The 18,135-nt window shown below is 32.8% G+C and overlaps 1 protein-coding gene across 2 annotated transcripts in view; it reads left to right on the top strand.

The window, feature by feature from the left end:
* The window catches only part of LOC118205501 (immunomodulatory peroxidase-like), a 120,494-nt gene that overhangs the window by 70,174 nt on the left and 32,185 nt on the right, over positions 1-18,135 (top strand). For both annotated transcript variants that reach the window (XM_085825508.1, XM_085825507.1), the window contains 2 exons: positions 6,886-6,987; positions 9,374-9,509. In XM_085825508.1, the coding sequence (XP_085681634.1) occupies positions 6,886-6,987; positions 9,374-9,509 (238 nt within the window). The remainder of the gene's footprint in view (positions 1-6,885; positions 6,988-9,373; positions 9,510-18,135) is intronic.

The raw sequence follows: 18,135 nt of genomic DNA, 5'->3' as shown, positions 1-18,135 counted from the left end.
GGTTCAAAGACTCTGGCTCTCTTAGATCCGATTACATAAATGTTAAAGGTCTGGTGTTCAATATAGCTTCCACTTCTAATATGACTCTCTCTAATTCCCTGAATGTCACGGATGATTTACCTAGGATTCTCTTCAGAAGAGCTTTCAGTGACTGAATCATACGCTTCCAAAAGCCTCCCCACCAGGCCGCCCTCTCAACTATAAATTTCCATTTGATTCCTTGTTTAGAGCACTCGTCTTAAACCTTATTGTTTTTCATCACTTGGTTCAATAACACTTATTCTTTTTTCGCTCTTTTAAAGATTTTGACGTTGTTGTATACACTATTCGGAACAAACCACTTCTCGCTACGAACCATCTAAATGCATGCAAAATTTTTCTGTGGAAAGGTCAGATGTAAGTTCTAAATGCACGGCTCTAGTTAAAGCACAAGTAAACAGTGAAACGTATATCTTAGATAATTCTCTTCCATTTTTGACGTACAGTGGATCCGCCTAATCTATCCCTGAGTTTTCAAACGTGAAGGATTCTCGGTATCTGTCTGGCGGGAGCAGTGCCATCTCTCGCATGATACGTTTCGTTCGAAATGTTTTGCAGTCATAGCAATTGTACAGAACACTAGTTTTCCTATAAGCCTTCAAAAACCAAAATTTGTCTCTTATTTGATTTAAAGTGTCTTCTTTTCCTCCGTGCTTTAACCACTTTTCACCACGTGGGGCCCTTTCCACCATATGCTATTCTGCTTCAGATGCTTGACATTTTCACCTTAGTTAGCAAGTCAGCTGGATTATCTTCACCAGGGGTATATCTCCAGTTCAACACATCTGAATTCTTCTGTACTTTCTTCACTCTGTTCTGCACGAATAGTTTCCATCTTTCCACATCACTTCGAATGCAGTGTAATGTTATAATAGAATCAGTCCACATATATACAATTAAGTCAATGTCCTGAAGTTTCTTTTGGATGTATTTTGACAAGCGGGAGTCTATCAAAGTCCCCATCAATTTCAATCTCGGAAGAGATAATTTTTTCAAAGGTACCACTCGTGATTTTGATGTAATGGAGCTTGTGTGAATGACTCAATTTTTCGAATAACGAAAATGCAGACCAACCTCATAGGCCTTTCGATTCGCATCTGTGAGACAGTGTAATTGTAAAACATCATTTACGTCCCTTTTCGCAGCACTGCAAACTGATGTCTTGGTATTTCCAAACTAGAAATATAAGTTAATTCATCATTACAGCTTTGCCAATTCTTTCTGAGAGTTTCTGGTATTTCAGTGTCCCACGCTATCTTTTGTTCCCATAAATCTTGCAATAAAATCCTAGCTCGAATTGTGTATGGATTTAAGAATCTCAGTGGATCAAAGAAACGTCCTACAAATCTCAAGATTTCTCTAGTTGGTATGTTATCTATCCTTTTGGATAGCATCTTTTACCAAATCTTCAATTTCTATCAAACATGTATCATTTGCCCTATTCCATGTATACCCTAATACTTGTGCAAATATTTTTCATTCCATAGTTTTTGAATATTCCGTTTCATTTGTTTTCCATTTTCGCAAGTTAAATCCATCTTCTTTCAGTATGCGTTTAATATGTTCCGATTCTTCATACGCTCCAGCGATTAAGTCGTCAACATACATATTTTCAGTTAGCATGGAAAATATGTTCGGATACTGTGACTTGCATTTCTCAGCATGTACAGTAAGAGTTGCTCTAAGATGAAATGGACTAGATGTCCCTCCAAAAATTACCCTTGTCATAAGAAGAACTTTTACTTTGGTTCCATTTACTTCACCATCGGTCCACAGAAATTTTACTGCGTTTCTGTCTTCATCAGTAAGAGAAATCTGCAAGAATGCTTGCTCGATGTCAGCTGTGAACACAATTCTATTTTGACGAAATTTAAGACGAAGCGTCAAAAACCACACGGAGTTTTGTAGTTTCTTTATTTTGTCTTATAACGGCTTTATGTGGCATAAAATACGTTTTTGGTGCTGTTTCAATGTTAGTCTCTTCGGTGATTCCTTCTTTTAAATACGTATCAATTACTTCGCGATATCTGTCATAGAACTATTGATTATTCTGAAATCTAAGACTTAAACTCTTAAATCTAATTTTAGCAATCTCCAAATTATCTCCAAGTTCGTTTGAATTATAAGTCCAGGGAAGGCGAACAATATAACGATTGCTTTCAAATTTTACAGACCCTTTCAAATTCTCGGAAATTGAATTATCTTCTAATTCGAGTTCTTTATCCGAATCGTAATTTAACCCCATAGATTCAAGCTCTCAGAGTCTTCAGCAAACTAGACACTGATTCATTCTGTTTATCTTCATTATTATGAACCACAACTTTCATAGTATTCACATTACTTGCTGAAACTCCGTAAGCCCTTTCTGTTCTAGTAATGGTGCAACCTAATTTTGTTTCAACCGCTACTAAGGAATTAGACAGTCTGTGAACTTTACCCGTAACTATTTTCCAATAAAAATCCTCTCCTATCAGCAAAGGAATTTTCAACCTTTTATTACTTTGTTCTAATTCATTAGAAAGCTGTATTCCCTGATTTTTAATAAGATTTAACTAATTCATTTTTAGGAGAAAGAATGTGTGATTTGTTATTGACAGCAGAAATTAAAGCTTCTGTTTTGACTTCATATCGATACTTTGAATTACTCAAAATGAGACTGGTTCTGCGCTACCGGCGCAGTGCAGCCGAAAGAGAATATTTTTATTTTTTTCCTCTCCAATAATCGGTAGTTTTAGTTCTTACAGCTCGAAGTGTCTGAAGAGTTATTTGCTGTTGCGCAATCGGAAACCGAGGAGAGGACTGCCCCTTGAACGGGCTTCTTGTCTGATGCGTTTCATCATAGTGTAGCAAAGTATGATGCCGTTGATTACAAATGCGACACGTTAGTTTCGGTTTACAGTGCCTAGCTAAATGACACCTTTCATTAAGACACACGAAGCAATTTCCGCTTCGCTTTAACGCTTCCCTTTTTTCTGGTACAGTTTTTTGACGACTCTGAAGTATGATTTTCAGAACAGAATAAACAGCTATTGGAACGAGATGTGTTTAATGTTGCCGCTGAACTAATTCTACTCTTATTATAATCCCGATTTCTTTCGTTGTCGTTCTTGAAACCGCCACTTCTTTTCAGAGTGAGATTTCTTTTCAGCAACTTCAGAATCGGTTGGCTTAATTAAAAATCCTGTACGCTCTCGACTCTCTATATCCTTTCTTAGAAAACTTAGAAAATTCAGCAAATTAGTAATTTTTTTCTGGTTATCATCTTCGTATTTCCTATTAAATTCTAGTGCTAAGTCATTCGGAATCACCTTTATTAGTATCGGATACAATAAGGTACTATACGAATTTGGCAAAATATTATACGATTCTAATCCTCTAATTTGTACTTCACAACAATCATATAATTTTCGAAGTGCTGTCACATCGCAAGGCCTTTTAACCGGAGTCAAAATTAACAAATTATTCATGTGGGAATCTATTTATTAATTCTTTGCGTCCGAAGCGATCTTTTAAATATTTTTACTCGTAATTTTCCGCTGTCGATGTTAACCCTTGTATTGCGGTTTCTGCATCGGAAGTAAGAATTTAAGTAATTGTATTTATCTACTGCGTGTAGACTTTCGTTTTCGTGTACAGCTGTCTCAAATCGTGCTCAAAACCCTGGCGTACTGCATGCATACTTTCCAGAAAATGTTTCCAAGGCCAGTTTTGGGAGTTTAATTTTTTTTTTCTTTTTGCGATTCAGTGACAGTTCCACATGAAGTAGAATTAGCACTATGTGGCTTGGCACCTAAATATCATTTCGCGCGTTATTTCCAAACAATAATTTTACTTTTATACTCTTCTCTAGAAATTACTTCATCTTCTAAATCCCTTACATCAATTAAAGTTTCAGTATCTTAATACGCTAAGTTTTTCTTCTTTACTAATTAACTGAACAACTGTTTCTTCAACTACATATTTATCCCCCTCATTAGTAATTTCTGTTTTTATCTTATTTATTAGTTTCGTAACTACTACTCTTATAACAGATCGTTTCTTTTTAAATTTTTCTAGATCCATTTTTGCTCAAAGAAAATCTATTAAATTTTAATTCAAATTCATCCCAGTGGCCTCTCGTTATGGCGCCACATTATTATTATTATTATTATTATTATTTTCACTTTAACTAGTTAATAAATGTAAAACAAAAGTTGCTTACCTTGTTCTCAGCGGGTTCGTTGCCAGGGCCACTAGTTATTGATCCTCCTTTTCATCTATATCCTTAGACATTAATAATCCAAAAATAATCAATATATTCTTTACACAAAACATAGGTTTAATACGAAGCAAAATATCTACATATATATTTACAGATAGAAGGCTTAAATTTGGCACGACGCAGCGTGCAACTTCTCCCTTGTATAGTTCTCGAGCGATCTCTGCCCGTGAGTTCATAGTTCGTAATGACCTCACACAGCAACATGGGATCTCAACAAGGGTTGAGTTGCAACAACATACAAGGAAATCATGTGGTACACATGAGATTTTTTTTTTAATTTAGTGGTACTATCTGCATTTGCCAGAGTGATTGAAATGTTGCTGAAGATCTCCATTAAAGTTGTTGTTAGCGACAGATGACCCATGAGCAAAATCTGTTGTCTATCGTTGTTCTATCCTTACACTTAACTGAATACTGTCTGAATCATTACAGAGTGTAATGATTCAGACAGTATCCTCAGGTGCCGTTACGTGATGCTTCGAGTAAAATCGCTGCATTGTTTACTAATTTATGTTTATCACAAGATAGAGGTCAAAAAAGGAGATGAATGATCGGTGCTTTGTAGAGACATTAGGCTAATTCGAGGCCGGAGAGATGAAAGATTAGCAACCGCCTTCGCCGGGAATCGAACCACGGACCTCTGGAATACCGGCTCAGTGTGCTGACCACTACAACACGAAGGCACGCTAGGAAGGCGGGAGAAATATCTTATATACACCCCTTTTAAAGGGCGACTGAGGTTTTTAGGGGACCCAATCGCCAAATCCTGGGTGGTGCGAATCATCATCCGTCACCCTTTTAGTTCGGGCGCTACTGTAGACTCATGAGGTATTTTTTTGAGAAGCAAGAGAGATGAAAAATTAGCAACCACCTTCGCCGGGAATCGAACCACGGACCCCTGGAATACTAGCTCAGTGTGCTGACTACTGCACCACGAAGGCACGCTAGAACGGCGGGAGAAATACCTTATAGCTTCAGATACGGTATAGTAACCAACACGTTTTAAGTAACCGTTCAGGACGATTCCACTTTTACCAGCCTAGCGTCCTGTATGCGTAACTTGAGAACGGAACAATGTTTTGAATTTTCAAATGCCAGTAGATTGTGCTAAATGGTAACAGTTTCCACATCGGATAAGTCATGTTGCTTTTAACCTTCATGTATGAGCCTCGGTTTTTGTTCTGTGCTTCTGGTTTCAATAGATTTATTGGTGTAAAGAAACTGGGAATTACAGCTCTCTAATTTACAGGGACAACCGCTTGTTTGTTTATTTCGTTAGGAATTTCTTTCTTTCTTTTTTTTTTTTTCCTACGTTTTTATTCTCTGAGTTTTTTGTTATTAGAATGTTAGGAAATGCATCCAGTTCAATTTTTTCGTTTTTTTTCTTTTCTTTAGGAGAATGTGGGAAAACTAATCTAAGCTGATTATAGCAGGTGTAACGTCGCCGAACTTCCGTTATGGAAAAACTCTGACCAGTTGTCCTTTTTTATATTTATTTTAAAACTTAACATAGACTTTCTTGGTTAATTAAAAAGTAACTTTACAGCATTATTATAGAACGGGAAAGATATCAGCTTTCCCGATGCGTTGTGCATCTTACTTACTTGGCGAAAAAAGCCACCATTACCCTGTGTGTTGATTCTCGTTTTGAATTATTCCACACACAGTAGAATCATTAAATTGGAATTTAATTACCTACAGACAATTATTACTTAATTTTCTTTTATATTTTATTATGTGTATAGTATTTGTTTTCTTGCTTATAATTATACTTTTAGTATTCCGCATGTTTAATTTATTTCTATTAATGTGATATTCTTCATATTAATACATATTAACGCACTAAGTACATAACTTCAAAAATTGAGGTCCTTCTATTAAAAGGCTGATTTATATGAATTTTTATGATTTTATATGAATAAGAACTGGCGTATAATTTGATTTTCCATTGCTCTGGAAGTCAATTCAGAGCCCTCAACGACAAAATGCCAATGCGCATCCCAAGAGATAATAATTTAAAAAGTGCAAACATATTTGGGACACTGAATAATTTCTAACGTAAAAAATCACTGCCTTGTTTACAATCAGGATGTTTTAAATTTCCTTACTGTTGAAAATCTTGGTAATACGCACATTCAGAAGAAAGTTGCAGAATGTTTTCAGTGAAGCTGTAAATTTTTAATTTCGCTTATTCTTGGTTTTGATGAGTCATTCTCATTTACTTCAATATTTTTCGTTTACTCACTCTCTCATTCTGCTGAATAAAATATTTTAAGCTGCGTTAAATTTATTTTCGATTATATATTGAAATATTTTTTTGTTGTTGTATACAGAAAGAACGTGAACATACATTCTTTTAATTTAAACAATTTATATGATCAAAGCAAATTGGATACTAACGCAGTATTTTTCTAGACATGGAATTATTTAAATGTCAAATCATAGCAATCAATGTTCATTAATTATACATTCTTCGAAATATTTTCTTTCTTATGCACATTTTTAAAAACAATGATTTAAGCATTTTCTGATCTCAGCGATTTAATTGTTATGTGTAATTTTGATTTATTTTTTTTTCTTTCAAGGAAAATTACGTACACAGAATGGAAATCTGATGCCAAAAGAGCTTGATTGGGCGAAAGATCTAAATTGCGTAAAAAAGGATAGAGAGTTTTGTTTCAGATCAGGTGAGAATCATATAATTGATCTTCGTAAAACTAAAAACATAAGTACTCTCCCTCAAAAGTATTTGTCATTTACTTAGCCTACTCTCAGTTTCACTGAACATATTTTATGAACTCAGTAATAGTTTCTGTGCGCATTACGTACAACATTGAGAAGGAAAATAAAAGTCCCATATTCTACGAGAAATTCTTACTTAATCCTTCTTCTACAACCTTCTTCAACGCACCATCAAACAAATACTTTTCGTTCTAGCTTTGCAAGGACCAGTTTTCTTCCCAGCTTGCTGAACAATTATCGCTTACATTAAATGTAACTAATGCAATTAAAAATGGTATGAATACATGAAATAAAAATTTGACATTTGCATAACAAATTAAACGCTAATCTTGTATTTAGCATTCAGTTATACAGTGATGAGCGATTATTGATAATGCCTTGGTGTCTGAAACATTTCCCCGGGTTCGTAGACTATCTACTATATAGTAGATACCTACTAGTTAGGACCGAAACGCATCTTTGTAGCCTTGCATTAATATGTATCTCTTTTGACAGACATTCTATAATCTTAGCCTACTCTGACTTGTACTTGTGGTTTTAGGTTTCTCGATTTTGCAATATTTTTGATTTTTAGTTACGACTCATTAGTCAGGATTCTATCCACGTTTCTCCAATTCTTTAGTATTACACTTACTTCCAAACTTCGTAAAAAATATACTTTAAAACTAGTAGCAAAATCTAATTCCTTTAATATTTTCATCTTTCCAGAAGTCCAAGACGGTTCATCATATCGATGAATACAGTACATTTCCTCGATTAAGCCCCTGAACATATTTAAAAATGGGTCAGAAATTATAATTTACAAGTTTTCAAAAAGTTAAAATAGCACCCGTTTGTCCAGAAAACCTTTATAATACCACAGACAACGACAGCTCAAAGAAACAAAACAAGCAAGCACTGCTTTTCCTGTTGGAGCATTCCATGTTCCGTCAGACATGTTCAGCTCTTCTCTACTGCCTCTAAGTAACTGCTTCCCTTCAGAGTTAGCGTCAACATTTATAATCACAATATTATTACACTAATTTATAACACACGTAACGACGTAACGGCACATGCAATCCACTCTTGAAAGATACTAGCATATCCTTTGTCAGCAAATGCCCAATTTTCTCTTTGGATTATGGCATCACATCTTCTGGAATGTTGTTGAAATGGAACTGTTTCCAAATTGTTTCACATGAAATTTTATCGTTTGAATTCTTGACCAACACCACTACTTCATCGCCTATAATTTAGTTAAATATTCGAAGAGTACAAAATTCTTGAGCTTTTATTTAAAATATTTTTGCTTTCTAAATGAAATTGTGCTGAAGAAACATAATAAAGTAGCCCTTAGAAACAAGGAAACTGTTTTCACTTTATATAGAAGAAAATTTTCAAGATAACAGTTAAATTTCTAAATAACTTTACAGCTCTTTGTTACATTATTTATATTATGCGTTAATTGGTTTCTTTTAATGAATGGAAATAAATATTAATCGAAAGGAAGTTTCCGATTTCCTCTATAACACGGGCCCTCAAAATATTTTACCCCACTCACCCCTTTTGCAGGTGTTAGACAATCATCCCCCCTCCTTTCCAAAACTCGAAAAATACATATTGATTTATTTAAATTTAGACTATTTTTAAAGTGTCTTTATAATTGAACAGAAAAAGCATGGAAAATGCTGACAAATACCAAAATTTTAATAAAAGTAGTTTTTTGTATTCATACACTGAAACTAAATAGCTGAATAAAATGCTGACCGCATTTCCATCCCCCCAAAAAAAATTTAATTTTCCTCCGGTTGAGAATCTCTGCTCTATAAGTTCATTCGCAGAAAACTCTGAATTAGTTTGATTAAGGATATAATATGGAATCAAAATTGGTATTAAATTATCTCATGGTAAATACACTTGTAAATTGTATGAGTGTTAATTTGGTTAAAACATACTCCTCGAGAAATTTTTCAATTTACAACTTCGAAAAAATAAATAATTGCTTGGTTGCAAATTTTAGAACTAGTTGTCATGAACCATTATTTAGTAGTAATTTTCCAAATTCACTTGATTGAAGATTGTGATGCATTTTTTCGAATCAGTTGTACTTATCAGAAATTCTTGAAATCAAGTTTCAGCTTTTTTATTACTCATTTTCATTTTAAATTATGTCACGCATGATTTTTATAGAACTGGAAATGATGCGACTAGGATTAGAATATCTCTCCATATTTGTTTTCAAAATGTTGTTTATTTTGCTCGTCACAAAGCGATGCATATTTTAATGGGGGCTTAGTAATGAATTGTAATAATAAATTTTCCACGTATCATATATCCCATTCGTTTATTCAGGTGATGCGAGAGGAAACCAGCATACGATTCTGGCAGCACTGCATACCATTTTCGTGAGAGAACACAACAGGATGGCCACTGAAATGAAACAACTCAACCCTCACTGGGATGAAGAAACTACATTTCAAGAAACGAGGTTTATTTTTTTATGTAGAATTGCAAATAACAGTACATCATAAGCAATAGCGACTTTTCTTTCAATCTCATAACATTTTCATATACAGTGAAAATAATATAAATATATCTAATTCGCTTTTGTTATTAGAGGATGCATATTTAAAAAGTGATAAGCATTAACCTAAATAAACCATGTATAACTTAAAACACTGATAATTAGTTATAGGAAACTCTTTTAAAATATACGTCAAAGTAGTTCAACAATATTTCGCAAAGTCTGGCTTCGATCAATCTCCATTCGTTATAATCCGATTTGAAAATTTCAAAATAAATTCAGCTGTTATTGAGCAAAATAACAGGTAAATTGTACAAAATTAGAGAACAAAATTTGTTTTTATTCATAAACAATCGCTTTTTACTCTTTATATAGTTGTAGATTATTATTATTATTATTATTATTATTATTGAAGCAAGAGACATAGAAAATATGCAATATCCTCGCCGGAAAACGAACCTGGACCTCTCGAATACGCATCGAGTATACGTCCAATTACATCCCAAAGGAATGCGAAAAAGAAGTGAAGCAATTTTTTCTGTTTTAAAGTTAAGTTATACCTATACATACAATATACTCTAGATTATGCAGATGCGAATCACCCACACTGTAAAAAATTTGGTTCGAGGTTTCACCAAATTATGGTACCAAAAACGTTGCAACCAAAAGATGGTAAAATGTTGTTCCATAATTTGGTGCTTTGCGTGAACCATTGTTTGGTAATATGTTGAACCATGAATTAGCATCCAGGATTAGAGAATGTTGAACCGTGAAGTAGGAATACGTTGAACCATAAATTGGAGATATATTGAACCATGATTTAGAAATACTGTAAACCGTTAATTATGATTATATTTACCGTTAATTGTATTAATTGTAACTATTTTTAACTATTAATTATAAGGCACAGGAAATTATTTCAGAGCACAGGCATAAAATTTCACATTAGCCATTTTCTGCTGATTCTTCTGGTATTTTTTTTATTCCATTATTGCTATGGAAATGCTTGTTAATAATTATTGTTATAAGTTATTAATTATTATATAGTCTATTATACAATTAATAACCTATAGCAATCGACTGTTATTTTTTCTATATAAAAAACAGCATGCAAATTAGACTATTAACAAAAGTTTAGAAATCTTTTTATTAGACTCATGTTTTATTATTTTTAATTTTGCAAATATAAACAAGTTTTCAGAAGCAAAATCGCAGATTGCAATTGAATAACGGTTCCATTTTATTTAACGCATCAGCACAATTTTTAATTTCTGGTATAAAATTGTTTAATTCTTAAATCACATAAAAAAAACTTTGTTTTCCATGGTAAATTGATTTGACTAAAGCCTGCTTCCAGTAGGTACGAAGAGAGGAAAGTCAATAATGTTTGTTAAATGTAACAATATTTATTTTGAGATGTTTCTCTTGAATGGCTTTCAGATTCCAAAACTTTGCAGATTATGCTTAAGATCTTTCTTCAATGGAATAAACTCTTACTGCAGCATAATATAAGATATATCGCAAATCAGTGGTGATCTCACTGTATATCTTTTGTGAAGATATACAGTTTCAATGACAGGCAATAGCATTTGTGTATCGCCCTATTTTGTATAAATCCTTTCTTCCCATCTGATATAGCTTTATATGAAGAAAAAATTATCAATTTTATTATTACATTTTTTGTTGTAAGATTTGAATATGCCGATCTACTGCTGGTGCATGTTCAACTATTGATATCGATTCCGTCGGGAATCCTGATTTTTCAGTATTTAAATTCAAAAGAGAGAGAGAGGCATTTTCCCGACATAAAAATGAAATTACACATTGTTTCTAGTGCATAATTAATACATATTTAGTTGATTCAAATTAGATACAAAAAATAAATTATTCTACGCATAATTCGTACTTTTATTCACATTCCATGGCATTTATAAGCTGATTAAATTGCTGGAGATTACGACAAATATTACTTGGAAAATTCTTTTAGTCCAGACCTTAAGAACTTCATTTATAGTATAGGTTAAAATGTAGGTATGTTAAAATATATTTTCATACCTATGACACAAAGTAAATTTTACGAGGATTCAAATGATACTTTTATTTAAAATCCGATTTTATTTTCTTAGAGATTAAACGTATCTCTCGATAATATAACTGTTAGACTATAAGAAAATGAAAAAAAAAACAATACTAAAAAAATCATTCCAAAGCATTAAGGAAGAACATATTGAAATAATCAGATACTGAAATAATGCACAACACTTACACAAGAATATTAATAACTCAAGAAATATTTATATTGATTGCTGCATATGTATATATATATATATATATATATATATATATATATATATATATATATATGTATATATATACATATAAACAAAGCATAATTATATATTATATTGCATAAATTAAATTTAATTTACCTACATAAAGCCATTTTGCATATCAACTGCTGATACATATTTTAGTAAATAATTTTCCGAATTAACTATCACAATTGTAGCAATTAATATATTTCAGTTTTTGTAATTCAAAATATATTACTCTTATTGCACATACATTAAAATGGATATGTAAAATGCATTATGAAATGAAAACTTAATAAAAGTAGGCTTGAAATTAAAAGTTTTGAATTTTGCACAGAAAATCTGTAAAAACATGAAAATAAAATATTTTACGTTAATGCCATCTTATGATGAAGATTCATAACTTTACAAGATATTTTACCACTTATTAAAAAAATAATGCTGTAAAAATTAGTACAAGATATTTCTTTTGGATAGCTTATATTCATAGTGTAGTAATAACGTAGCAGTAACGCAACAGCCGAAGTAAAATCTTTTGAGACACAAAGTTTCTGCAACTACCAGAAGTAAGAGGAAGAAGCAGCATGTCCAACTGAAAAAAAATTAGGTGCCAGAATAAGTCATTCACACAAGATGAAGTCTCTCTGCACACCACAAATCCTGTCCTACATCTTCTACAATCGATAAATGAAAATGTCCACGTCCTGAATTGCTCTAACATGCACGAATAGCCAACAAGGTCTCTGCATGTTATACCTTATGACTTCTGACTATGGCTATTTTAAACCGCAGGTATAAAGAGGTCAGCTGATATTACTGGCCATGCTGAAACAATTTTTTCCCATCATGCGACATGGAATTATAGCTGAACTTCCATCCTTCCCTCTACTCGTATGACAACCACCATACTTAGCACATGTACTCTTAGTGGCAGTGTGAATTGTACTGCATCACTATACGAATTAATATAACTGACATATTAGTCATGTCAGTCACTGACTACATGTCAGTGAAATAGTAACTATTCTGACAATAAAATCTGGCAGTAAAACAGCAACCAAGCTCTATATGAGAAGTCTGCTAATGTGTTAGAAACCAAAAAATACTCCTGCTGAATAGCTCCAGTTTTAGTCTTTCTGAGCGTTTCATATGTTAAGAAAAATATTTCATCCATCCTCAGCTTACTGTTAGAAAACGATGACGCATATCGAATTGACTTTGAAATCCACATTCCTGCCGTAACTTTCCTACATACCCGCATAAAACAATTTGACTTTTTAATTTTAAATTTCATTTCACGCATGCAAATTCCCTCTTTATTAAATCTTATTATTTCTTTAAGAAATATTAAGAATAATTGTTGATATTAGCATAAATGTAAAAGACAACAGGCTATTCGCTACACAAGGCTGTCCTAATGTCATCCTTCCATTTGGAAACAAACTTTGGATTCCCAATTAACACGCCCTGAAACTTCTCAATAATGCTTAAAACAGACGGCATGATAATCAGAAAATATAATGAAATCGGGGCTAATCTTCCATGAGCGGGGTAAGTTGGTGCCAAACTATTTTCGTTTTCGATGTCAGACTTCATTTCGCAATTGCCAATTGCAAAAAGAAACGGCGATGTAAAATTTAACATCGTCAAACGAAAATGACGCAAAATGCAACACAAGCATATCCTTATTAACAACTATCTTCGCAGAACATTTTGGACACTCCGCATGAGTTTCAATTGAAGGAAATAAACCAACTTCTGAAATAAATTGTATAACACTTTCTTCGGACTCCAAAATTGTCAACGAAGAAAATATATTCAAATTCACGGAACTACTCTGATATGCGCCCTCAAGTCGCCAAATTTCTCGCCAAACATTTTTGGCGAGAAACTCCACGCTGCCATATTGCTATCTAAATTTTTTGTCTACATTTCGAACTTTAAGCCTAAAATGTCTCCGAAAACACGGTTTTCGCGAATGCATAACCGTTTTGAACACACAATTTAAGCTGAAAATCCGAAACAAAAACAAGAACTTTAGATAGCAAAACCGTAAAGTTTCTAACCAAAATTATTTGACAAGAGTCCATGTACACAGCGATATGTTTTATCTTCAAAAAACGTCTACGAATGGCACAATCTAGGCAACGAACGAATCTGCACACCTCGCTTTAATAAATTAACATAACAACAATAAATTTCAAAGAATATCATGTATACAGCGTCCTGTTTCAACTTAAGAAAACATCTACGAATTGCACAATTTAGGCAACAAACGAATTTACAAACTACGCACACCTCACTTTAATAAATTAACATAACAACAATAAATTTCAAAGAATACCATGTACACAGCGTTCTGTTTCAACTTAAAAAACATCTACGAATTGCACAATTTAGACGATACGCACTAATCAACAAAATAACTAAAATAAATTTCAAACAATTAAAAAAAAACAATAACGACAGAAATTGATACTACAAAAACAATGAACATAACATTCTACAAAATAAGAACAAGAATAAAATAAAATGCACTTACCATGAATCAATGCTTTTTCTAACAGCAGAAATACCAATTTCATACCGCCTTTAACATGCCGCCACGTAATCACTATCGGATTTATATGTCACCCAGACACACTATCCAGAAAATCTATACTTTAGTTCACAAATAAATAAAATAACAAATAATCACAAATCCCTACATCTATTATGCACAGCCACTAAAAATAATCTCCCAGACCTTCTTTCCACAATTTCCTAAATACCCACTGCCCCTCAACAGAATGGCCACGACGATATTTCCTTTTGCCGAACTTCAATTCAACAACTTCCACCATTTCAGCTTCTCAGACATAGAGCATGACGCGAACCAACGAACTCCAGTGAAAGATTCTTCGACGTCAACAGGGTTGCCATACAAAAACACGCAATAGCGCCAAAAACCAGCGCAGAACACATATCGCCACATTTGGTGAAATTAGGGCGTATATCAAAGTTGTACTAAATTCACTAACAATAAATGCATCAACTCACTAAAATATACAAGTTAATATCGTCGGTGGAATTCAACACATTGAACTACTTTCGCTCAACAATCGCGCCAAATAATACCTGCCAAGTTTCGCGCTCCCTCCGCTTATAGAAGATTAACCGAAATCAGAATAAAATAAACCTTTAAAGAGAACGGGAAAACATTCAGTCATGCATACACATAAATTAGTACTGTATTTAATAACAAAAAAGTAAACAAATTGTACTAATACTTTTTGCACCGTATAAGTGATGTTCGAAATCGTTAGTCTAGCTACTAATACATCATCTCATTATTTCAAAATTAATTTTCTTAACCAGCAGAAAACAATTATTAAAAAAATTATGGTTGAGTTATAAGGAAGGTAGAGTCTGCAGGTCTTTTCTGAACTTTTGTTTTATGTCTGAATAAGAAACGAATACAGATATTGGTTGATCTTTACATTATGGTAACTTGGCGTTTTTTTGGCGAAAATCTGGCGACCAACTCTCCTACAGCAACCCTCTATTTTTTTTTCCCCGCCGCCATTTTGTCTTCACGAAGTAAAGACATGTTTCTTTTCTTTTTATCTACAGAACACTTCTTCCAACAATCTACTAGCCGAATTACACTTATGCTAGAAATTTTATCTCACAAAACTGCTTAATCATGACAAATATTCACTGCAAAATTGGGAAAAAGTGCACAATACCATACTCCTTACGCGTTTTTCAAAATAACACATACACATAAACCATGTACACGCCGACTTATTTTTGGTTGATCTTTACAATATGGTAACTGGTAGTTTGGCGACATTTTGGAGGCGATAAAGGTTACTACCTGGGACTTTTGTAATAATGTGAGCAGTACTCAGTTCCGATTACGCATTATTTTGCGTGAGGGAAATGAGAGATCATGGGATATGTCATGTGATATTAATGGACGAATTACGGTTCTTTAATCGGAAAAGGGGGGAAATCGGGAAAAAATGTGGAAATTTTGTATTTAGCTTTATTCTGTGTTGTGTGAAACAGTGTTGTTTAATTTTTGGATCCCATGGCCCTAACTAAAGTGAATTCGAAATGGGTATTTAGGCATTGTGATAAAGAGAAGTTTGCTTTTTATTTAGCGGAGGAAGTATGGAGGAAAAATTCGCAGAAAAAATCTTTCAATAATTTTATTGAATGAATTAGAAAAGTGTATCCGCCACGTAATCAAGATTCTGAAGAAGATTAGGTAAGTTAGTATTTTTAATTATTTGAGGATATTATTCTTATGCATTGTTCTAAATGTAAGGTGGAAAGGAATTTGGTATTATTGGGAAAATTGTTATTAGCAATGATTTAGTTTAAAGTAATTAGGATTGTAAGGTAATTTTTATTAATTTAATATATGTGCTCATTTATATTTTAAGTAGTGTTTTTGAATTTAATTATATTTTAATGAAATGATAGTTATTTTGTGAATTTTATGTTTGTAGGAATTTGGTATACGTTTAAGTTGAAATAAACGTGCAGGGAAATAATTTAAATATTTGATACTAAGTATTTGTAATGCTTGCGGTATGAATTCGTTGGTGACGTGTATAATGTAATAGATGATTTAGAGGTAAAAGTTTTTGGATATTTTATTTATTTTATATGTGGAAATGTTCATATTTGGAAAAGGTAAATACTTTTTCGCAATCAGGTAATTTCATATATGTTCTTTTTACCGGGTTTAAAGACTGAGAAAATTGTCATGTATTTTCGTGAAATTTTTCTAATTTATGAGAAAAAAGCAGTGTACATGGATATAGTGAAGAGTGTGCGTAGTGCCATTTTTGTGCAATTCTGGGATGTTTTTTTAAGTAAAAATAAGTCGCAGTGTACATGGTTTATGTGTATGTGTTATTTTGAAAAACGCGTAAGGAGTATGGTATTGTGCACTTTTTCCCAATTTTGCAGTGAATATTTGTCATGATTAAGCAGTTTTGTTTGATAAAATTTCTAGCATAAGTGTAATTCGGCTACTAGATTGTTGGAAGAAGTGTTCAGTTTATAAAAAGAAAAGAAACATGTCTTTACTTTACAAGACAAAATGGCGGCGGGGAAAAAAAAATAGAGGGTTGCTGTAGGAGAGTTGGTTGCCAAATTTTCGCCAAAAAATCCCCAAGTTACCATAATGTAAAGATCAACCTTATTTTTACTTAAAAAAACATCCCAGAATTGCACAAAAATGGCATTGCGCACACTCTTCACTATATCCATGTACACTGCTTTTTTCTCATAAATTAGAAAAATTTCACGAAAATACATGACAATTTTCTCAATCTTTAAACTCGGTAGAAAGAACATATATGAAATTACGTGATCGCGAAAAAGTATTTACCCTTTCCAAATATGAACATTTCCACATATAAAATAAATAAAATATCCAAAAACTTTTACCTCTAAATCATCTATTATATTATAAACGTCACCAACGAATTCATACCGCAACCATTACAAATACTTAGTGTCAGATATTTAAATTATTTCCATGCACGTTTACTTCAACTGAAACGTATACCAAATTCCTACAAACATAAAATTCACAAAATAACTATCATTTAATTAAAATATAATTAAATTCAAAAACACTACTTAAAATATAAATGAGCACATACATTAAATTAATAAAAATTACCTTACAATCCTAATTACTTTAAACTAAATCATTGCTAATAACAATTTTCCCAATAATACTAAATTCCTTTACTTCCACCTTACATTTAGAACAATGCATAAAAATAGTATCCTCAAATAATTAAAAATACTAACTTACCTAATCTTCTTCAGAATCTTGATTACGTGTCCGATAAACTTTTCTTTAGTTGCCATGGGATCCAAAAATTCCCGAACACTGTTTCACACTACACAGAATAAACCAAATACAAAATTTCCAGATTCTTTCCCGATTTTCCCCCTTTTCCGATTCAAGAACCGTAATTCGTCCATTAATATCACATGACATATCCCATGATCTCTCATTTCCCTCACACAAAATAATGCGTAATCGGAACTGAGTACTGCTCACATTATTACCAAAGTCCCAGGTAGTAACCTTTATCGCCTCCAAAATGTCGCCAAACTACCAGTTACCATATTGTAAAGATCAACCCAGATATTATATGCAAAATATCCTGAAGCGCGAACGCAAATATAGCCTCCGGTTGCATGCATTAGAAAAAAATATCCCGAAGTTCTTCTTATAGAAATACATATATTTACAATTGCAA

The sequence above is a fragment of the Stegodyphus dumicola genome, chromosome 10 (assembly GCF_044657685.1).
Source record: "Stegodyphus dumicola isolate Sdum_Otavi_A_Nest chromosome 10, ASM4465768v1".
Taxonomy (NCBI): domain Eukaryota; kingdom Metazoa; phylum Arthropoda; class Arachnida; order Araneae; family Eresidae; genus Stegodyphus; species Stegodyphus dumicola.
Note: the sequence above shows the minus strand (reverse complement) of the source record. Positions and strands in the feature narration are given on the sequence as shown.